The 23,831-nt window shown below is 37.2% G+C and overlaps 2 protein-coding genes across 5 annotated transcripts; both read right to left on the reverse strand.

The window, feature by feature from the left end:
• Positions 1-544: 544 nt before the first annotated feature.
• Positions 545-4,682, reverse strand: LOC136679151 (serine protease FAM111A-like). Its single transcript, XM_066657490.1, has 4 exons — positions 4,607-4,682; positions 4,205-4,317; positions 3,494-3,547; positions 545-3,402 (listed from the first exon to the last, which is right to left on the reverse strand). The coding sequence occupies exons 2-4, from the start codon at positions 4,256-4,258 to the stop codon at positions 1,621-1,623; spliced, it is 1,890 nt and encodes a 629-aa protein (XP_066513587.1). The 5' UTR covers positions 4,259-4,317; positions 4,607-4,682; the 3' UTR covers positions 545-1,620.
• Positions 4,683-7,283: 2,601 nt separating this feature from the next.
• LOC136679331 (G-protein coupled receptor-associated protein LMBRD2B-like) lies at positions 7,284-22,135 on the reverse strand. Of its 4 annotated transcripts, none has more exons than XM_066657786.1 (18): positions 22,099-22,135; positions 20,952-21,150; positions 20,234-20,334; positions 19,592-19,690; positions 17,545-17,712; positions 17,211-17,421; positions 16,903-16,977; positions 16,563-16,676; positions 16,058-16,241; positions 14,595-14,776; positions 14,292-14,425; positions 13,990-14,095; positions 13,413-13,510; positions 13,061-13,164; positions 12,773-12,819; positions 12,467-12,542; positions 10,652-10,751; positions 7,284-10,518 (listed from the first exon to the last, which is right to left on the reverse strand). In XM_066657786.1, exons 2-18 carry the CDS (start codon positions 21,123-21,125, stop codon positions 10,455-10,457), a joined length of 2,037 nt encoding a protein of 678 aa, XP_066513883.1. In that variant the 5' UTR covers positions 21,126-21,150; positions 22,099-22,135; the 3' UTR covers positions 7,284-10,454. The 4 variants fall into 4 exon arrangements, 3 of the variants coding, with proteins under 3 accessions (XP_066513883.1, XP_066513882.1, XP_066513884.1); XM_066657785.1 differs by lacking the exon at positions 22,099-22,135 and adding an exon at positions 21,957-22,095; XM_066657787.1 differs by lacking the exon at positions 22,099-22,135 and adding an exon at positions 21,996-22,076.
• Positions 22,136-23,831: the final 1,696 nt, after the last annotated feature.

Consider the following 23,831-nt stretch of genomic DNA (forward strand, 5'->3'; position numbering starts at 1 on the left):
GACCTTTAAGACATTTCAAACCTAATTAATAACCATGTAGTAATCAGATATATAAATCCTTTATAAATCTTTATAAGCGGAATTTAAAGAATTATTATATATTTTGTCAGATAAAGACACTACTTATCTGTACTCTATACAAAACACTTTATATTAACAATCTTATTTCATAATCTCACTATGTTTAGAAATACTTACTTTTCCCAACATGTGAAGTAGTAGGAAACTGTATGGGGTGTGCTCTTTTGTGCAGAGTTGAGCCTGCTCATCATTAATAAAAAAAATTATTATTGTTATGGCTCATTTTATTTTTTATCTGACTGTCTTTAATGTTATATGAAATATAAAAATAAAATCTATCAAACCATGACAGTAATGGTTAAAAATTGAGACTTTTCACACAAGTAACACTGATAAAGCAAATAAACTTAGATTAGATTTGCCAGTTAACAGTCCACTGTCATAATCAGACAGACTCAGGTTTTAGGAATTGAGCTGATTAGTTTATTGAGGATAAAATGAAAAAGAAATATCAAACGCACAAATACAAGATGCAGATAAGAATATTTAAAAATAAAACTTAAAAAATAGATATTAGGAGAAAAATGCTTATGAAATGAACAGGCCCAAGTATTTATATTAGGATTAATCAAGCATGAAATAAACGAACAGTTAAAATGGGCAAAGTTAAATGTTTCTAAAATCTAATAATCACAGAATGTGTGGAATAAGTCTTTACAGCTGTTTATGTATGTCTACACCTGTGTTAATGAAAGTCTTATTTAGGTGTTACAAATATTATGAATCACATATGATCTACAGTAAGTGGAAATGAGTACCTGATTAACATATAAAATGAACAGTACTATACTGTATATATGAGTAAAAAAATGAAATATAGACCAGTCCAACATTAAAGAGCTATTCAGTAACACAGTCCTTGCTGTTGCATGATTAAACTTTGAAAAAATGAAGAATAACATGAAAACCATTCCTATCTCCTTTTTGAAATGTCTTGAATTGAACTAATTAAGAGTGATTAACTATGGCAGAAAGTGAAACTAGGGATGAAAGAAAACCAAGTGAAAATGGTTAAAAACTTCAGTTCCTTGGTCCTCACTCCTGTGCACCTTGTGATGAACTGAGCTGTGGCTCATTCTCATTTAAAGGAACAGTAGCGGAAAACAGTCGTTTTTAACAGATAGAAAGGGCGAGAGCTATGCTGTGTTGTTTAATCCTTAATCCTTGTGATATTTTGACCGAAGTATCAAAGATGTTTCATTGAGACCCCAGGGAACTGGGTTAACTTGTGGGAAAAGTGTATAATATGTTCCCTTTAAAATGTCAAGAACAACCAAAAATATTCCAGAACTACTTGGTTTTGTTACATTACACTGTAGCATAGAAAACCTTTTCCATCTGTAAAGTTAGTTTTAGAGATGTTGGGTTTCAGCGGTGATCATATGCTACACAATAATATCCAATTCCACTAATGTACGGTCTTGTCGAACAGTGATTTTTCAGTTTGGGTGGTGCCTCAGTCTGTTGTGGCCATCACAAATGAAAGCATTGATTGGAGCACATAGGATGATAGAGTTTGTAAAATCTGATTATCACTCATTAAACAACCTTAGGATTTCCCTGGTTCTGTTGATCTGCTTCCTCAAACACCAATTTCATGTTGTTTTGAGCTTTGAGCAGCTCAACAACATCAGATCTGTTCCTCTCTCTGCACTGTGTGATGATGTACACTAGGATGGGTAACATGGGTAAAGCATACTCCATCACACTCCTACATCCTCTTTCTCTTTGGTAAACATAGCCACCAGTGTGAACACCAATCAGCTGGCAGTACTCATTAAAGACTGGAGATCCTGAGGCTCCATGGAAGAAACAGCTATTATAACTGATCTGAGAAGGACAGTAAGAAAGACCCAGACACTGCTGGGTTATGATGTGAACGAAGTCCTTGTTCTCAGCAAGGTGTCTTTTATATGCTGCAGGAATATCCTCAATGATGAAACATGGATCCATTTTCTTGATTCCTCCCCCAGGATGTCCAATTATGCAGATTCCACCATGGATGGGAGAGGGATGGTAGTTTTTAAGCAATTCAGGAACAGCAGGGTCTTCATCATCACTCAATTCCAGCAGAGCAAAGTCCAGATGTTGTCCCGAGTTGTTCTTACCTTTATGGCCAGCAACAATTTCATCTTTCACTTTCATTTCCTTTCCTATGTCCAAGTCCTCAAAGCCAAATGCAACTGTTACTTTCTGGCACAGCTTTAGTGTCTCTGGAAACACTACATCTTCAATGACATGTGCATTAGTGAGGATGAACCGGTGGAACAGCAGAAACCCAGTCCCTTTGGCAGAACCTTCTACACAGATTACACAGACTGAGTCACAAAGTGGCATCAACTTCTTTAGCATCCTCACCTCAGAGAAACTTTGAGCTTTTTTATCATATTCTTCTCTGAAGAGTTTTCTCACCTCCGCAGGTTTACTGAGTCTCTCTCGCTCTTTCACCTGCTCCAACAAACCCTGAAACTGATCTCGCAGAAGCTTCAGGATCTCATCTGTGTCTGGGATTTCCTTCACTTTGATCCTTACTGGGACTGATTTTGATCTTGTCTCTTTGGTTGTGGACTGAGCAGTTTGTTGTTGTTGTTGTTGAACATTATCAGAGTCCTGGAGCAGGTCAGTGGTTTCTGATTGGGGCCTGACGGAATTAGAGGAAGCTTCGCCATATTCTTCTTCACCTGTGCCCATCATGTCAAGTTCCTGACTGGACTCCTGGCTATCTGGCTGATTGCCCCTAACAATGATTTTAAAATAGTTTCCATCCAGATGGTCGACAGTGTTTGACATGTTAATGTGGACATTAGTTGTCTGCTCTATAAGTGTGCACCGTTTCTCGAAAATCACACTGGAAAATCGTCCATCGCGCTTCAGAGCCCGCTTCACTTTTTCTCCTTTCAGAGCATACACACAGACATTGTCCACGACTTTCTTCAGTTCCAGGTTCTTCATCAGCCTTTTAATTTTCTCGCCTCCCGTTGTTTTAACATTAAAAACAATGAAATCTTCAGCGCTACGGTTCTGCAAGTCTTGGTTGTCTGGTTTCTTTTGATTGCCACTATTCGTTACAGGTTGAATAAATTTAACCTCCAGAAGCTCATCTTTATGGATCAGGAAGCAGGGGAATTCTGTGGAAATGGCTGCTTTTAGCACATCATTTCTTTGGATCACTATATCCTTCCCTTTGTTTTTCTTGTGAATTTGTCTAAAATCTGAGTTTGAGACAAGTGCCTCCAGCACAGTGGAAGATCTGCTACAAGTCACTTGATACTCTGTTTTTTGATAAAAGAATTTGAAAGCATGTCCAGTGCTTTCAGTTGTCTGTTGATATATAAAAAGAACAAAATTCAGAACCATGCAAATATAATAAAACACAGAGCCTTTTTCTTTATATAGTGGAATAATGAGGTACCTGCGTAGCTGTGCCCTCTCCCTGTCTTTGCTCCCCTTCCACCTTAATATTTTTCTGGAAGAAAGAGATCAATCTTTATATTACGTTACATCATCTACTTTGTATTTAATGTTCTGTAAAGCCTGGGAATCAACTCTGCATTATTGAATTATGTCACATTTCCACAGGAAGTTGTTTGTGATGCAGAGTTAATGGTGTAAATGTGTAACAGTAGACTTTGTTTAAGTGTAACATTTCAGTGTTATGCTTCCTGTAGCATGTAGCATTATTCATATTTAACTCTTTAATGATCTTGTGATTCAGAAATAACTTTATGGAAATACACACACAACAAATACAGATTTAGGCTGGGTTTCCTAAAAGCATCTTAAAAAACTGAAGATTAAGTGGTAGAGTGAACATCACACTGGACACTCTCTCCCTGTTAAGATGATCTTATAACTAAGATTATTTTTTTTTTGGAAACTGGGCACATTAGCAGAGATTTTCATTTCTGCCATTAGTATGTTCACTTTATTAGACACAGAATTGCTTATTTGGATATGACAACACAACACAGTGACCACAGAGCTTCAGAGGTAGTGAAAGCTGTGTCCTTTATATTTTTACCTTTACACAGTTTGCATGTTTCAAACAAAAAATCCAGTGTATAAAGCGTCTGTGATATTAATCAGTAAATCTGCAGTAGTACACATTCACATGTAGACCTACCGTTTTCCTTTGAAAGTAATCAGCAATGCACGGATTTTTCCTCTTGTTATTCATTCTTCTATAGTCCTGTTGTCTGTTCTGCTGATGAGTAGTTACTAACACGTAAAGCAGATCTGCGGACACACAAGTGGCGATATGACACAAAGGAAGGCAGGTCCGATTTGAGTTTATTTCTAAAGCATTTCGGGAACTATAAACGATAATACACAATGAATGCTTTTACTAGTTGGTAACATCAGTTTATTGACGTATTATTAATCAGTGAGTGGTTTTATTTTCAGTGAACTGTGCCTGCCGTCAGAATTATCACTGCAATATCATTAATATTTCCTGCCTTCAGAAACTGAACATAGACTTTAGAAAAAACACGTAACAGAATAGTGACGGGGAAAACGCGCTTACCTCAGAACTCGGTCCTCTGAACTTACAGGAGAAAGGAAGTTTCAGTTTCTCCGATAACTGCTCATCAGCGAAGAACGGTTCCGCTTTCTGATTGGATTTGAACACAAAACGACTGACTCACTCTGTGATCTGATTGGTTCGTGTTAAGTTTCGATTTCCCAGACATCTGTGATTTGTTACCTGCCCGATTTGAACTGTATTACCGGCGTGTCCATGGATAGATCATTTATTCTCTCATAATTTTGAAAAGATACAGGCCTTTTTGTTTGAACAGCATGTGTATCTAACTGCATTTACTCTTATGATACTTTTGTGATAGCCGCTCTTTCTTTGCACCTCTTAAAGACGGCCAGGTTGTGTTCGGAAAAATTTAAATTTTCTTGGTCTCGCTATTCATTCATTCTTTCTTTCATTCATTATCTGTAACCACTTATCCAGTTCAGGGTCGCGGTGGGTCCAGAGCCTACCTGGAATCATTGAGCGCAAGGCGGGAATACACCCTGGAGGGGGCGCCAGTCCTTCACAGGGCAACACACACACACTTCACTTTTTGAGTCGCCAGTCCACCTACTAACGTGTGTTTTTGGACTGTGGGAGGAAACCCACGCGGACACAGGGAGAACACACCAACTCCTCACAGACAGTCACGCGGAGCGGGAATCGAACCCACAACCTCCAGGTCCCTGGAGCTGTGTGACTGTGACACTACCTGCTGCACCACCGTGTCGCTGGTCTCGCTCTCAGACGCTAAAAAACAGTCAGCTCTCTCAGGCTAAAAATATCACTTACACGTCTATAAATGCTACAATATGATGCTGACAGGCCTTAAATAGTTCACATTTTTCTACAATGTGAAACTAGACTGCTTATGTTGTCACTTTTGCCGCACACTACACTAAGGAAGACGTTCTCTGTTAGACGGCGATTGCCGCTATGGAAGGCCAACGAGATCAAAAGAGTTGATTAAAAAAAAGGCAATTGTTCTCCACTGATTTTTATATCTAACATATTGTATATTTTCTGTATTTTACTACTGTTATATTTCTTTTTGCTTACTGAATTGTTTTTAAATGCTTTAAAATGGCGAATTTATTTTGTTTCTACATAAAAAAACAAGTTTTTCAAATTGTAAATGTTTGTCCTTTTTTCATATTTTTATTCCACCTTGGATTTGGTCTGAAAGCCCACATCCCATATATCAATAACTATCATAAAATAGCTGTAGTAGTTTTAAAGTCCCTCATTTTCTACCTATTATATAATTTTCTAGACATTAATTTCTATAAACTTTCTTTTTTAATTTCACTTTGAAATGTGTCATTATGTCAAAATCATACATTACAGTAGCTTTTTTAAATGGCTGTATTTTTTAAATTTTTTTAAAGTGTATGTAAATTAGTTGAAATGTAAAGTGCATTACAGACAAAACATATTATTATTATTATCATTATTTTTATTACTATTCTTTTAAAATGTTCCATTATTTTCATATGAAATTAGCACTGTGCTATTCAAGAATGTGAGTCTAGCATATACACTTACCATCAGATATTTTTACTGTCAACTCTTAACTCCACTATGAACAGCATATTTTTAACAAGGTCAGCATAGCCAACACACTATAATATAATAATTAATCCCCACAAGGACAGGATGTATAGGAAAATTACAAATATGTTTTATTACAAAAACGTGCAGGTCTTGGCACCATTGTTTTTTCTTTCAATTTAATTTACAATGGTGGTAATCTTTGCTATGGAAAGATTCAATTCAGCCTGAGTTGATTTATACTACTCTTATGCGGATGTTACTCAGATTAGCACCAGTTCTATTATTAATGGATGATCTGGATGTTATCCACTTCTTATATAGAAAACTGCAAAGATATACAACTTGTTAATTTTAGGTTTCTTGTAATAGTTTGATGTATCTCTGTAACTGTTGAACCTGTACTGTTTGTGTGTTTAATGTTTCTATACCAATGATTGTAAGCATCTTTGGGTTTTAAAAAGCGCTATATAAGAATAAAGTATTATTAGAGTCAATGAGTCTGTTTAAAAAAATCATTCATGAATTCATTACTCCTATCATTCAGAAAAATGCAGTTAATCAGTTTTGATTAAAGTACTACATCCTAAGACATTTTTCATTAACAACCATATTGTTTTGCTTTGTAATTATGAAACATTTTAATAATTATAATCTTACTTTATAATCTTACTTTAAAATTTGAAAATGTAATTTAAAAAAATATATCAAAACATAGCAGTCATTTCAGCCTCTGCAGCTCACCTCTGAGGTCACTTCTGATATAGGCATGACATGTAGCCATACAGAGGTACAATGAAACATAAAGTGCTCAGGCCCTGAAGACACCCTCCTCATGACACACTTCAGCCGTGGATGTCGAGGATGAAACAGTTCTGTTCCCTCACTCCCCCCTTCTCGTTTTCCAGTTTTAATTTAGTTCAGAATAAAAACACTTTCTTGTCCAGAAAAGAAGCTAGCGTTCCCAAGAGCACTGAACAACTTCTTATCAATACGAATGCTGCTCCTGAGTGTCTCATATCATTTCACGCTTTTTCAAGAACTTATACATACTGTCCATAACGGGTGTTGTTTACAAACATTTGGACATGTAGCTTATGATAATAAAGAGGACAGATCTTATGCAGATGTGTTTATTTGAGGTATGTAAGGGTTTTCCACAAACAGAACAAGACAATCCCTAAACTAAGAAAAAGAACCAATACATCAGAGAAAGTCCAAAATGTAAGAAAACCAGAACACCACACATAATTTATTTAGCAAGGCACCAACGTCCCTTAAAACAAATAAAACAACATAAACAACAAATGAAAACAAACAATAACAACAACATACTGGTGCTATAGCTGCAGGGGGTCTTCAGAGAGTATACAATGCTTTTTGATATTATAAACAGTTTTAAGTTCATGAAAATTGAGCAGCTTACTCTTTGATCAGATGAAAATGTAAATGATCATGTATTCCCTTCATTTATATTAAAAAAGCTTTATAAATATCCTCCAGTTCATTCTGCATTTTAAATATGAGCATTATTTAAAAACATAAATATAAAAAATTTCTGGGCTCTGTTACAATTGTAATGTCCAGTTTACAGGATTACTATAAACTATATATGATATATATGATAACTTTTATCAGATTATTATAATCTCCACCTTATGATCAGATTATAATAATGTCAGCTTCATAAACTAATTATAACTTTTAATAATTGCTGCTTCATGATCAGATTATAATAGATTATTAAACAGGTGATTAGAATCTGATTATAAATTAAAATCAGGATTTAATATGTCCATATAATCTCAAATTTAGGATCAGATTATAACACTCTCTAGTTTCTCTGAGGGTGCAGTAGATGAAATACTGTCTGATTGATTGATTGATCTTCTTTATTATGTTTATATTATTTATGCAGCATTTTGTTCTAAAGCCCAAATAAAATTAATATAAAGTCTCCCACGTCACCAACTGGCCACAACTTAAAAGGTTAAATCACAAGTTAAAACGCAACAGAGAAAAATGGTGAATGAATAAACTATGATTATATTATTTTATTTTATATTTATTTAAAAGTATATTAAATGTAAGAAAAATCATCAAGGGAAGTGTCACATTACATCACTGAATAAAAAAGTTGCACCTTTTAAAGTGGAATGGAGAATTCTACTGTGGCAAGAGAAATTTCAGCTGTTTATGGTTGAATGTGGGTGTAGTGATAAACTCAGCCAATCAGATCAATGTATGGGTGGAGCTTCAGTGTAAACATGGAGAAAAAGTGCGTTTGAGATTGATTAGTGGTGGCAGCTCCTTCAGATGAGCTAGTAAGCTAACGCTAACACTACAGTTAACAGTACAGTGATGGATGAGCAACACATCCTTAGCTACTCTCAGGTTAAGACACTGGTGTCTACGGGGTATACGCTTCCTTCCTTGATGTCAGTTTAGAGTCCAGACTGAGTTTTTCAGAATTTCTTTCTTGAATCACTGTAACGGACGGCACGCCTCCATTCCCTTCCATTTTATTGAAATGCAGCCATGCATGTTACCAATTGGCAACCAGTCAGCGCAGTACAGACCAGAGGCTTAGACAGATATGTCTCCTCCCTAGAGAAAAACTTCCTTATTCACAGAGCTCAAAGTGTCTCATGCTGGAAGTTTTATAGACCGCAAACAACCGTTCTCATTTTCCTTCTTTCAAACTGCATGTGCTCTTCTTATTAGAATTCTCATTTCCACCTTAAGAGATGCGGACATCACTTGCATTTACCAAATTTACTTTCCAACTTAAAAGGGTCAGCAATACCATTCCGGCACATACAGAACTTTCCAATTCACTTTATAAGAAGCCGAAATGACTGTGGCCATGGTAAAATGTTTTGTTAAACCTTAAACAGTGCTGCATCACACACACACACAATATACACAAAGAATACTGCATTACCAAATAAAAAAATTTTGCCTTTTAAAGTGGAATGGAGAATTCTACTGTGGCTAGAGTAATTTCAGCTCAGTTTATGGTAGAATGAAAATGTAACTGTTATAATGTGGAGAGAAATATTCTGCTGAGGCTAGAATGCCATTGCTGTCCTGTTTATGTTGGAAGGTAAATTTGCTATATGGCAGTAACTACTGCAGCTTCTAAGGTGAAAACGAGAGCTCTAATAAGAAGTTAACTTCACTCATTGTCTGAAACTGCTGTGTATGAGGATGGCACAGGATCTGTTAGTGCAATCCACAGCAGAACACTGCGTGACTTTTTAGGTTTGACAGTTGTAATAAATGATAAATAACAGTATCCTGTAAATAACAATTTCATAGATAGCTGCATGACAGCTCCACAACAAATATTTTGCTCAATGTAATGAACAGGTCTGTGAGAACAGGCAGGTCTTATAGGCGTTCTTAGACCAGTCAAGGCTGTCAATCTCTTAACTCTGGGGAAAACTAAAAATCTGCTAATATTAGCAGAAGGAAAACAAATCTGCTGGGATTAAATTAGCTGGAAATGGAAAGGTCATTTAGAGGAGAAGAATGAGACTGAAAAAGGGCTGCTTTGCCATATGAGTGTAGGCAAGTTACAAATCAACCAGCAGGGGCACTAAATCTGTGCTGGACCCACTTTGAAAGATTATGTGCTTTAACTTATGTGTTTTCCACAGACATTTACTGTGTACCAAATGAGTAATGATGGCTGCCCCTTCAGATAATTAATCTGACATACTGAAAATACAGCTGGCGTGGTGTTGTGGTGATAGATCGGACATTGCAGTAGTGCTGATCATTCTGTCTTATTTTGGGGAAAGTCCCACTCTTCAGTAAACACAGATAATCAGGCCGAAAATAACCATTATTTCTGCACATTCTGAGCCAAACAACAAACCACTATAGTGATAATAGTGACTGTAAAATCTGTTTATGAATGCTTAGCTTGTCAAATCTCTCCTCATTCAGAATGAGAGCAGCCTGGAGTACAAGTAGAAACAATTAAACAGGGACAGGGATAGAATGGACACAGAGTGAGCAGACTTTCAAAAAATCTATACAGCTAGCTAGCTATGCTAGAAAACATTAGCCACAAGCTTGATAGCTGTTAAAAAGACAGTAGATTTACAATTAGGATGCTGTTGTTGTTTGGAGATAGAGACTGTGTAATCCTGCATTAGCGACCTCTAACCCCTACACCACTAAACTACAACCTTCAGAAAAATATAAGTGCGACGACACCAGAAAAAGGACCTGGAGAAAAGTGCAAATTCTGTCATTTTCTGTTGTTTTCTTCACAATACTTCACTTTCTCTCACACATCATCGAAGATTCGAGTCCGCGATGCTGATGTGGACAAATAACGTCCACCAATATATCTGTACAGGGAATACAGAGAGAATTTTGTCTACACCTCTATATTAATAATCAGAAAACTGCTAAAACCCATAATAATTGTAATATTAGTGTCCAGTGATACACACAGTTTCTGAGTAATGCTGTAACACTCACCTCCTGTCGTCCACTTCCTGTTGACTGTCTTCATTAAAGTCCAGTGGCTCCACATCCTGCAGCAGCTCACACTGGTCACTATGCCCCCTACTGGACTGAACTACACATACACAGATAGGCACACACACACACAAAATGACCTTGTTGTTTCTACATTAATTTTATCATCATTTTATCAGCTCCACTGAGACGTGTGTGGTTCTACAATTACAGACTGTAATTCATCTGTTGTTCTGCATGCTTCTTTAAACACATGGTCAATGCCCCAAAATATTATCAAAAAGCAGGTATGATTTGGCTGGTGTATCCTTTTCAGCACTGCTGAGGTTGGGGTGTTAGTGTGTGTAGAACTACAAAGTGCACTGGGGTAGGTGGGTGTTAAGCTTTACTGACTCAGAGTTCAGTTTGTATGGCATTATTCTTTCTTAAATTGTAAAATATGTTTTACAAGGTTAAGCATATAAACCATAAACAAGACAGTTGGTAATGTAAAAGTAAACTGGAGGCAGCAATGCAGGGTCAGAACTTCAAGCAGTCAGGACGTACAGATAAAAGTTGTTAAATGTACAATTGATTTCAATGTCCCTGGTGAGTCAAGCCAAAAATCACATATACACTCACACACACACACATTATATATATATATATATATATATACACACACACACACACACACAGTGGGGCATTTATATGGGTACACCTTAATAAAATGGGAATGGTTTGTGATATTAACTTCATGTTTGTGGCACATTAGTATATGGGAGGGGGGAAACTTTTCAAAATGGGTGGTGACAATTTTGGGTCCAACTTTTGTTTTTTCAATGGGAAGAGGGTCATGTGACACTTCAAACCTATTGGCAATAACTTCATTCTTTCATGAGTTATTTACAAGTTTCTGACCACTTATAAAATGTGTTCAAAATGCTGCCCATTGTGTTGGATTGTCAATGCAACCTTCTTCTCCCACTCTTCACACACTGATAGCAACATCGCAGTAGAAATGCTAGCACAGGCTTCCAGTATCCATAGTTTCAGGTGCTGCACATCTTGATGGTATGGTGTGGTATATGGGGTACAAAGATAGTGGGGCCATTCTTCATCAATGGAAACCTCAAGGCCACTGGATATGCGAAATTGCTACATAACGATGTGTTTTCCTCTTTATGCACTGAAGCTGGCACGTTCCCTGAGTTTTTCCAGCAAGATGTTGCACCACCACATTATGGGTGTCAGGTCAGAGCATTCCTAGATGAACAGTTTCCTGGAAAGTGGATTGGTCGTCATGGGCCAATTGAATGGCCCCCAAGGTCTCCCGATCTGACCCCCTTAGACTTTTATCTTTGGGGTCATCTGAAGGCAATTGTTTATGCTGTGAAGATACGAGATGTGCATACGCCATTGTTTTTCTTATGAAATTCCCAATATGTCTGATGTATCACATGACCCTCTTCCCATTGAAAAAACAAAAGTTGGATCCAAAATGGCCGACTTCAAAATGGCCACCATGGTCACCACCCATCTTGAAAAGTTTTTCCACTCCCATATACTAATGTGCCACAAACAGGAAGTTAATATCACCAACCATTCCCATTTTATTAGGGTGTATCCATATAAATGGACCACCCTGTATATACGTTATATAATAATAACAATAATAGTATAAAATAATAATAATAAAATAACATTCAAACAGCTGTTTTTTTGAGCTGTGATTAGAATAGTAAAACAAGATGAAATACTAATAAAAGAAATACAGAAATATATATTTATTTAACTACATAATATAATAATACTTATAATAACAGCAGGACTGACCCTGTGTTCTTCTGTGGTCAGAACTGAGTTCAGAATACGAGTTTCGGCTCCGAGATGAATACTTCTCTCTCCACTCCTAAAACACACGCACACGCGCGCGCGCACACACACACACACACACACACACACACACACACACACACACACACACACACACACACACACACACACACACACACACACACACACACACACAGTACTGAGCATCATAATACATTACTGAAACATACAGACATACATAACATACATAAACTTAAAACAATTTCCCTGAATGTAGGGAAAGAACAGAGAGAGACAATGATTTACCTTCTGCCTGTTCTCTCCATCTTCACTCCTCTGTCTCTTCCTCCTTTCTGCAGAAACATTACATTTTTATTAAAACATGATTAAAATACTGCACTGTAAGAAAGAGTGATAAACAGAGAGTCAGTGACAGAGAGAGAGACTGATGAGGAGAAGAATTAGACTGAGTAGGAATACAGAGGGCAATAAAATGAAAGAGGAAGATAAAGATTTGTTTTAGAAGAATAAGGGATTAGGGGATGAAGCAGAGGAAAGAGAAGAAATTGGATAGATTCTGATATCTATCAGTACCTCTACGGATGAGTTCTTTTCCTTCATCCACAAGATCAGACGTCATATCACTCTCTCCCATAAACTGTTGAAAACCTAGCAGATTCAGACATCTCGTTCCTAAGCTAGAGATAGTTAGAGAAAGAGAAAGAAATATAGGGAATTTATGTTTGTAGAGTGGAAGTGTGGCTGAGATAAAGTAGATACTTTACAACTGTAAAATCCAGAAATGTTAGAGTGTGTTTTTGGAAGTAGAACTGTTCTCAAACGTCTTCATATTAAATTCATATTTAAACCAGATTTTAAAATTAATACTAATCTTAAACCTGGGTTACTGTAGGGTTGTTCTTGTGTAGTAGAATGTGTCTATTACCTGAAGTAGGTGGCAATACAGAGCAGCACTATCAGCATCGGGTAGTAGATATAAAACCCATCAGCAATGAATGACAGAACCTTCATAGAGCCCATAATCTGAAAGTATAATGAGAGAGAGATTGGTTTGCTAACCAGAAACATTTGATCCCAGCTGGAACCAAAGAAAAACCACAGAGCCTCAAATAGTTATTGGGAAGTGGAACTGGACGGGTCTTAAAAAACATTTTCTCATTAGGGCAGCTCAGGTGTATCATATTTCACTCTGATCTGATATTGCTGTAAACCGTGGATTTACCATGAATCTGTTGTAACTCTGTTTATTAATTTTATCTGATATTCATTTAACTGGTGTTGAAATCAGCCATGGCAACACCGGAACAGGGCAACCTCACAATAACCCCCACTGAGGGTCACTGGAAAGCACCAAGCTTTCAAGAATCCAGAATGAAACCGGTTCAAGAACCAGAGTTCTTTTGGTGGAAAGGGGCTACCTGTGACCAAATACCTCAGTGGCACAGACATTATGTTGGTGTTTCCTGTGTGTGTGTGTGTGTGTGTTTGTAAACACAACTCACTGATGTGTAGCTTGTTTGCTGTCTCTCCTCGTGGGAGATGGCGGAGTCCATATGAATCAAACCCAGAAAATTCAAACAAAGAGGTGGAGTCAAACGGCAGAATAACCTAAAAACATCCACACAAATAATTAACATCATGACAAAAATAAAGAAAACTGTCCCTTATTAATGACGTTTTGTGTGCATGTGTGGTGTGTAAGCGTGTGTGTTAGAGGTAGTATGTGTATGCATGTGTGTGACTGTATAGTGTGTGTGTGTGTGTGAGAGAGAAGTGTGTTTAGATGTAAATGTGTGTATCCTACATGCCACTGAATTGTAGGCTGTAAGCATCTGTTTGATGATGTGGAGCAAGGTAATAATAGTTAAAAACCCTGATCCGGAACACAGTGGAGTACACGCAGTAACACAGGAAGATTACGATGATAAAACATGCCACCTGTTGGATAAACACAGCACAAGCTTCATTACGCCATGTAATAATATACATAAATCACAAACACAGAAAATAAGACATTACATAATTGTATTTTTATGATGCAAATTATATATTTATTAATTTAGATCAATATTATTTCATCTGCTGTGTGTGTGTATGTGTGTGTTACCTGTATGTAGAGGTAGTTGTACTGTCTCTCTGCGAGCTGGATGAATATGGCGAAGAGAGAGAGAACTGGCTTAGTGCTGAAGAACGTACATTCGGACCACACCACGGCTACAGACAACACGCACAGCAGCAGAGAAAACAGGCGGTAACACCACCTCCGACATACACACTCCCAAAACCACTCTGGAAGAGGTGGGGTGGAGAGAGAGAAAGAGAGAGACAAGAGAAATGTGATTAAAAGTAAAGAGAAAAGGGAGGGATGGTGTATAGAGAAAGCGGTGTAGCAAAGAAAGAGAGGGAGAGGTGAAAAGAGTGAGAAAATTAACAGATGTTTAATAAATGCAAGACATGTATTAATTACAGTTCAAAATAGTTCATAGGCTTCACTATTCAAAAGTGAAATTACTTAGAATGCTCCCTGAGATCTCTCCAACATACAGCAAATGTAAAATTGAAGAAGGAACATTGATGTTTGGACATGCTCTAAAATTTTGGACATGCTGAGGTTTTTATTAAATATGGCATCCAACACTGGACCATATCTAGAAAATATAACTGTCGCCCCAACCCAATTGAGTAATTCTTTCTAAAACAGTTTAACTTTAAGTGCTGTGTTTACTGCAATCATATTTAAAGAAGGTTGCTGAGCAGAAGTCATGTCCACGCAATTGTCCTCTACATTAGTTATTCATTTTTATTTATGTATTTGTTTTCTTTCTTTCTTTCCGTATCACAATTTGTGCTTAATTATAACATATACACAATCTCTTTGTATTGTATTCTGTAAAACAAATAAAACATATTTTTGAAAAAAAGAAAGTGAGAGATGTGTGACATTAATTCATTATAAATACATGTTTGTTGACAATGTAAGTGTCAACATTAAAAATAAAATCTATAGTTATTTTTAATGTTAGTAGTGTTTATTACATCTTGTTGAAAAACTCCAAACCAACACCAAATCTTCTATTTATACCTTAGTAATAATGATAATAATAATATTGTATTTATAAGGTGAGTTTCAAGACCCCAAAGACCTTAAAAATATAGAACAAAGACCAAAGGACAAACAAGAAATTCAGCAAGTTGATAGAAGTGGTGATATTATGTAGCCCAAACAGTGAACATGACAGAGCCACAGGCTCATTCAATTGATAGTTACTGTAAACACAAGCAGTTTTAGCAGGCTGGAGTCGGGCCCCCACTGACATTAAAATCAGAGTTAGCAGTCTTGTCTTTCTGAGTTAGACATGGACAGAAGCAGCAGTCAAACAGGACACCAGCATGTTCTTGATATGAACTGACGTCAGACAGACAGAACAGGAAAGTGCTTTGTGTTAAAAGGGCTACACCTTACATTTTTTTCTTTTATGCTGCAAGTTAGATTCTGATGCTATACAAAGCTAAGTCATTAAATGCTACAACCCATTTGATGATATAAGGCATAGTAAATGTGTGTATTACCTGCAGTGGGAGTGTAAATGTATTTACTGAAGACACTCGAAGGGTGAGATGCAGCAAAGCTGTGGACAAACCGGTGGGTAGAACTTGTTTCGTTTTTAGCAACGTCTTCCAGGTGAAAAGCCTCATCTAATAGGATCTGCCACTGTACTTGAGTCCGGTTGTGTCTCTGAACAGCGTAAATCACCTGATCCACAAAAAATACACAAGACTCTGAATATGATTTCAACCGTTCAAACATCTGACACACTCACTACAACCTGTGTTAATGAAGATATCTTCCCCTTCACTTCTGATTTAGCTTTATGCTGTTTTAACATGCGAGAGGGGTAAATTATTTTATGCTTATTATTGTGTGTGGAATTGACCTGAGAAAATCTTTAGTACAACAGTCCTGAACATAACAGTGGAACTGTGGCAGTGTATGATATTCAGTGTCAGTATCATGTGTGATCATGTCTGTATTTAATCAGTAGAATATTCCTTCACTGTGGACCAGGTTTTGGACCTTTTTATGGAGTTTGACCAGACTGTTCTTGCTGGGATAAGGGTTCTTCTTATCATCAAAATCCTCATAATCATCCATGTTTCTCCCCAACTTCTCCTGATATTCCACAGGACACTGAGAGAGAGAGAGAGAGAGAGAGAGAGAGAGATTTAGACTTAATTGACTACAAAACTGAGATATTTTCTGTATCTCAATATTAGTTCATAGAGACACACTTTAATTTATTTGTCAGTATAATGTTGTTTTTCTACTCTTAATTAATTGTAATAAAGGTGACCCTGTGTCATTACCATTGAAAGTGAAAAATATTTAGTCGATGAATCAAAGTTGTAAGACTAACCTTTTTCAAAATGGTGTCCACGCACTTCCTCAGGGGATGGTTGTATTTGATGGTTTCACTCACAGCTCGAACGCCCTACACAACAATAACATCAAATCAACAACAACACACAGAAATGTGGCTCACACAGATACTTCTCAGTAACAGGTCACTTAAGGCACTCACTCGATTTGTTAATCAACCTATCCAATATCTGTCTATCCATTTATTCTTCCACCCACTCATTCATCTACTCATCCATCCACCTATCCATTATCCATACACCCTTCCACCCACTCATCCAACCACTCTTCCATCAACTCCGCCACCTCTATGACATCCTCCAGATTTTCCTCTGCATCAGTTTTCTCCGTCATCAGTTTGGCTGCTTTAAAGTATGTCTTTGCCAGCAGGTGTCCATGACAGGATGCTAGCCAATAGGAGCGTGGGATTTCCACCAGCCCATATCCTAGCAACAGCACAAGCAGGAACAACCCCCAGGTGTTTGCCGCTGTGATGCCGATGGTTCGCAGGTCTTGCCTGAGAGAAACCAACCAAAAACAGCAGAGGCATGTCACTTACAGAGAGTGTGGTACATAAGGGAGGTTGGTTCAGAAGTGCAATAAATGTGTAATAATGTCATGTCATAGCCTGAAGACTGACCATGAGAGGTGCCATTGAGGGCTGACAGCGACGTAGATGAGCAGAGAGCAGAATATGAACAGATATGTGCCATAGTAGATGGCGTTTTCTATCAGAGCTGTTTTCATCTTCCCAGAAATGGAGAATGCTCCAGAACGAGCATATGACTGCATGAAGGGGATCAGGAGCCTAAACACATATAAACAGATACCACCTTAAACATATTCAGATACCACCATATAAACATTCAGCTACCACATTAATAAGCCTAGATACGGTGGAACAAAATTTGGAATAAGCTAGTGATCACATTTAAGATGGAACTTATTTATGTTTGAAAGGAATCTTTCATTTCATGCATTTATAGTTGTTCAATAATCTATAATCTCTCTTAGAGGTATTTAGTTCATTTTAGAATTATCATTTTTTCCTCATACATGCTAAATACCCTGCTATATCCTGTATAGCCTTTCACACTTGCTGTGTGCATTACAACTGCAGTGCAAAAATATAATGTGAGTCTATTCTTAACGCATGCCACTGGTCAAATCTAGCAGTTTCTATGCAGAAACAGTATGAAAGTCAGTAATCTTGCTGAGTGTACAATCTAGACCAGGGGTTCTCAAACTTTTTAGACCAAGTACCACCTAATATCAAATCAAACCCTCCAAGTACCTCCTATAAATCCCTTCTTATCAATCAATCTATTGCTTGAATATTTGTAATTTGCATGCATTAGACAGAGTTGTTCAAAAATAATTAGTAAAAATTATAGAGGTACTATTTAATAATTAGGCTTAAACTGAATGTTTAAGCACAGTTATACATTTATGAGAACATATAGAATTTTGAGGAAATAAGCATTCTGAAAGAAATAAAAAAGAGAAGAGAGAACAATTTAATATGTGCTTTAATAGACTTTAGGTGAAAAAAGCACAGCTCACAGCACTTGTTTCAGTAGGTGAAGGAGCAGCGGTGCTGTTAAACTCTAATGATTCACAGATCGGCCACATCCTTTTCCTTCAGCTAAGCGTTATCTCTATTTATGCCTCTAGATTACTCCTTCTGGGCTTAGGTATATTTCGCAGGGTTGGTCTCAGTTTGTTTTTCTCGTTTCCACTTTGCCATTTTTACAATAAAAAGCAAATTACTCATGTCTATCTCTAGCTTTTATTTACATTTAGTAAGAAGTTGAAACTGGGCTTTGTTTACATGGATTGTGCAAAATACTGTTTCCTCTCTGGAAATTAGAAGCTGGGGAATGCTGCACTAGCCCCTCTCTTTTACAGAAGTACTGAATACCGTTTCTTCGTAGCTCATTCTGTATTTTTTTTAATCAAACTACATTTACACAAACTAAGCTTAATTATGAAAACCATGAAACATTATGTAGTTTACACATGAACATTTTTCAGTTATTAATTATTTTTTTTTAAATAAGTAGTAATTTTTACGAAGTGACCTGGCGTACCACCGCTTCCTGCTTCATGTATACACGTACCACAGTTTGAGAACCACTGATCTAGGCCAATAAACATATCAATAAACATTCCTTCATTGTCTGTAACCGCTTATCCAGTTCAGAGTCGGGGTGGGTCTGGAGCCTACCCGGAATCACTGTGCTCAAGGTGGGAACATACCCTGGAGGGGGTGCCAATCCTTTACAGGGCAACACACACTCACACATTCACATCTATGGACACTTTTGAGTCGCCAATCCACATGCAACGTGCATTTTTGGTGGGAGGAAACCAGAGCACCCAGAGGAAACCCATGCAGACACGGGGAGAACACACCAAAAGCCTCACCAAAGTCTGACCTTGTACAAGTAAGCTGAGAGTCTGATGCGGCAGCAAGTCGGGTTTATACGGTTATGTATTTTTAAAATAAAAACTGTGCTTATATTTACTCAACATAAAGTTTATTGAAGCAATATACAAATAATAAAGACTTATGTAGAGTAAAATGCAAAGAAAACAGAAACTGATTTTGCATATATTTGGTGTCCTGTGAGAAATAAAAAGTGTGCCACTATGTTTCTGGTGTGAAATGGGCATGAGACTCTCACCATGTGAGGAACTGAGAGGTCCAGTACACCACTCTCCAGAACACTGGTAGAATTCCACTCGGAATATAACTCCAGGGTTTCTCACACACCTTAGACACACTGTGCGCACACACAAACTGTTATAAACATATATACCTATAAAGACATCATTCTTTTAATATGTAGACATGTAGACAAATGTAAACATTTCTAAATTCCAAGACATGTCTGTGAATAAATGTCTGATGGATAAGGGAACTAAATATAAATGAAGATGGGAATACAGTAATTCATCACAAACACTTTAGGGCAGAAAGAATTAACTTCTGTATTGTTTAAGCTTTTGGTGTTGGTTTAAATTAAAGAACCTTGAGAACTCAATGTAACGTTAGTAAAAGCTCCATTAACTACAGGAGTCTTTATAATTTATGAACATTGCCACCTGAAATTGACTGTTTTATCTCCTTATACAAAAAAGTTGATAAAATGTTAACAGGTGTTTAGATATACATCTAAACAGTGTGGCAGGTATGTAAGCAAATAGACAACAGAAAAAAGTAAAGTGGTAAACAAATAAACAATTATACATATGTACACGTGAACATGTAAACAGTATTACAGGAGAATAGGTGAGCAGATGTTCAGGTGTACAGGTGTGATTACCTCTGTGTGGGAAACACTGTTGTCTTGTCTGTCTGATTGAAGTGGCTTGCGGTTGTATTGACCACATGGTAATTATCAATCACACACTGGTTATAGATTGTCTACAGAAATATGCACAGAGAGAGAGAGAGAGAGAGAGAGAGAGAGAGAGAAATTAATTGACTACAAAACTGTGCAAATGCAGGGTCTAACACAGGTCAGAAAGGATGTATAATCATTTATTAGCTCTTATAAACCCTTACAAAAGATTAATTCAGTCTGTATCGAGCGAGACCAGGTGAATGGGAACAAACAAATTTAGAATAGCAGTTTCAGACCAAGACCACATCTACATTGTGTTCCTGCTGGAAACACACCTGAGTGAGGTCAGGAGGAGATAGTGCTCACCTGGCTCAGATGTGTTAAAAAGAGGAATAGGAAAAGGCCTGACAAGATGAATAGGAACCCTAGGTTTACTTTGTGTTTCTTAATCCTGCGGCTTTATTCTTCACTTGTCTACCTCTGTTCAGACTGTGCTAACCTCAACTTGACCCTCCTGAATTCCGTACACACCTGAGAAGTTTAATCAGTGATGTGATTAAACACCTTACTGTGCAGATGCAAACACATACACATGATTAAACACCTGTGTTTGGGTGATTTATAGTTCATTTGGAACCTTAAAAGAGGTTCTGTTTTCTCAGTTGTGAGGAGCCTCAGTTGTGTGGCAGGTTCTTACTGTGCTGACATCGAGAGGGATGGTGAAGACAATGATAAAGCATAGACTCCAGGCTAGCAGTGTGGCTAGAAGGACCATGCGATGTTGCTTAGCCAGGTCACCATAGCGACTCAGCAGCAGGAACGCTAAAGCTGCACATCCACACACATCCAACGCCAGAATCCATGCACCCATACTGCACACCTGGGGAGGAGGGTATCTAAAAACACAAAACACAAGGACAACTATGCTGAACTAAGTATGCTTATGCGACCACTATTTCATTATCCCACAATCTTTACTTTACTACAACTAATCAAGAAGTGGTAAGGAAATTGTGGTATAGTAATATGTGGGAACAAGATAATTACATTGTGTTGTGTCAAATTGTGGTAACAGTATAGTAAAGCTTAAATTAGTAACTAACAGGAGATCATACAGTTGCAGCCATGAATTCATTTGTAATAATATTATATAAGTCGTTTTAGCCATTTATTGTTTTGTATTAAAAAGTGATGTCACCGTCGTGGATCATAATGGACTCAAGTGAATCCCGACTCCTGACATTACGGTTCAACTGAATCAAATTACTAAGTCTGGGGTTCACGGACAAAACGACAATAAACAGCTATATATGACATGTCAGGCGCTTTCAGGGAACATACAAAGTAAACACACTACGGGATACAAAACGAATCAGGAAATCAGACCCTCAACATGACTAAAAAGGACAGATCGAGTGAATCGGTTCAGTGTAGTGGGTCAAAGCAGCTGTCATTCAGGAGTCAGGTCTGAATTAATGCTAAAGTGAAACCCTACTGGGCTCTGGGCTTTATTAAACTCGAGTTCAGGGACGTTACGGAACCATGTGAGAAACTTACGTACAGAAAAATAGCTTTAAATCAATAAATACACCAAATAAATGTACGATTTTGTAAAAAAGTTGAGCTGGTGTCAGAGACTCGTAGCAGAGTTCTACATCGGTGCTCAAAAATGACCTCAGAAACAACAGAAACAATACTTCACCTGCTATAAATATACGACGTAATCTTATAATGCGTTTACCAGCATCCTTCTGTGGTAAATGAAGGAGAAAACTCCGGTTTTAGCCTCAAACGGCACAGAAAACGCTCCGCAAACATTTACCAACAGATCTGTGTGTACGTACCCCTTAGTGCGCTGACGTCAGCAGCCGGGATTCTCTGTGGGCTTATGGGAAATATAGTTCCGATCATATTACCTGTTTTTATTGATTGTGAGCCACAAGCCACGTGTTTAAAGCTTTGTAAATACTGTAATGGATTTTTTTTTTTGGAATTTATATACATGTGTGTATGTGTCTGTCTGTCTGTGAGATGGTTAAAGTCCCTATCAGCGTGATTGAGGACTTTGTACTTTATTCTAACCTCCACACATCAGCCTTTACAAATAAATATATAAATTATAAATAAAATTAAAATAATAAAAAAAACACCCTTTAGGATTATATTATGGGTTAAATCTCTGTTTATTGACTGATATTTAACAGCAAATGTCTTTACCAGACGTGCACATACATACGTTTATTAACCAATAAACAGTGCACAAAAGATTGTGTACAACTGCTACTCCAGATGTATTTTAAAATTCAATCATATTATTTGTTTTTTACTGCACCACACTAACGTTTGAAACACTGCTGTAGGCATTTGATGGCACTCAACCTCAGAACTTAGATACTTATGTTGGATGATTAGCTCTGTATCACAAATACCTCTCCAACTCTTCTAAAAAGTGGTAGATGGACTTCCATCACTCCAGAGAACAAGTTTTCACTTCTTCACAACCCAGTACCAGGGGGATTATGCCCATTCCAAACAAACACTTGGTACTGAGCATGGATGATTTAGGCGTTTAGGCTTAGCTCATGTGAAGCTGCTCCAAAGTGCCTCATTTAATTTCATAGTTTATATATAGATTGTCCACAATGAGTAAAGCAAAATTTTCACTCATTACTTTAGTGTTATGTGAATTGATTACAGATCAGTGGAGAGATAAACAGAGGGGTTTTAAAGAGAGAAATGAGGTCTGATGTGAAGTGCCAAGTGTCAACTCCTCATCACACTGATATTCAATGTGAATTGTAAATTAATGGAGCTTTTCTGGCCCAGGTGTCCAGTCAAGGTCAGAGTTGTTCAGGAATACTCCAAAGTAAGATGGTATTTCTACAGATGAAATCTAGGTTCTGATGTGTTTTAATCTGTGATTGTGATTGGAAATTAAAAATGTAACCATGTTTAAAATCTAATGCTAATGTAACATTACAAGTTTGTTTGGATGAATCTGGCGCTGTACGTGAAATCCTTAACTGTAAATTATACACATTCTTCTCAAATGAACAGAAGAGCACCTGAAGAAAAACACATCCTTAATCTCATACATCTGCTGTGAATCTGTCTTTCCATGATTTTCCATCCAGGGTTTTCTTGGACTTTCCTCACGTGTGCAGACCTTCTGAATATGGCTATGTTCCATGAAGAACCTGCAAAGAGAGTCAAAGAGAGATATTCAGTAGACCTCAGAATATCCAATTCCCAGTTTTTAAAATCAGCTGAGACATTGTCAGTGTCTAATGTTTACCACAGTAAATATAGCACTGGAGGTATGTAACTACAGTATTTCTTCTGAAATTAAGTGTATTTATCACAAGTTTGTGCTTCTCTGTTGCTGTAATCTTCTCATTATAGCTCACTGCTGTGAGGATTTGATAGCATTAAGCCACATAAATATTACTGAGATCAGGCACTGATGTTGTATTATTAATTCTGGATCACAAACAATCATGCTAGAGAACACAGTTCCAACGTTCCGCAGACCAATGCTGAGGAAATCTGCACGAATTCTTTACATAATGGAGCTATG

Source organism: Hoplias malabaricus, chromosome Y (assembly GCF_029633855.1).
Source record: "Hoplias malabaricus isolate fHopMal1 chromosome Y, fHopMal1.hap1, whole genome shotgun sequence".
In the NCBI taxonomy this organism is placed as follows: Eukaryota; Metazoa; Chordata; class Actinopteri; order Characiformes; family Erythrinidae; genus Hoplias; species Hoplias malabaricus.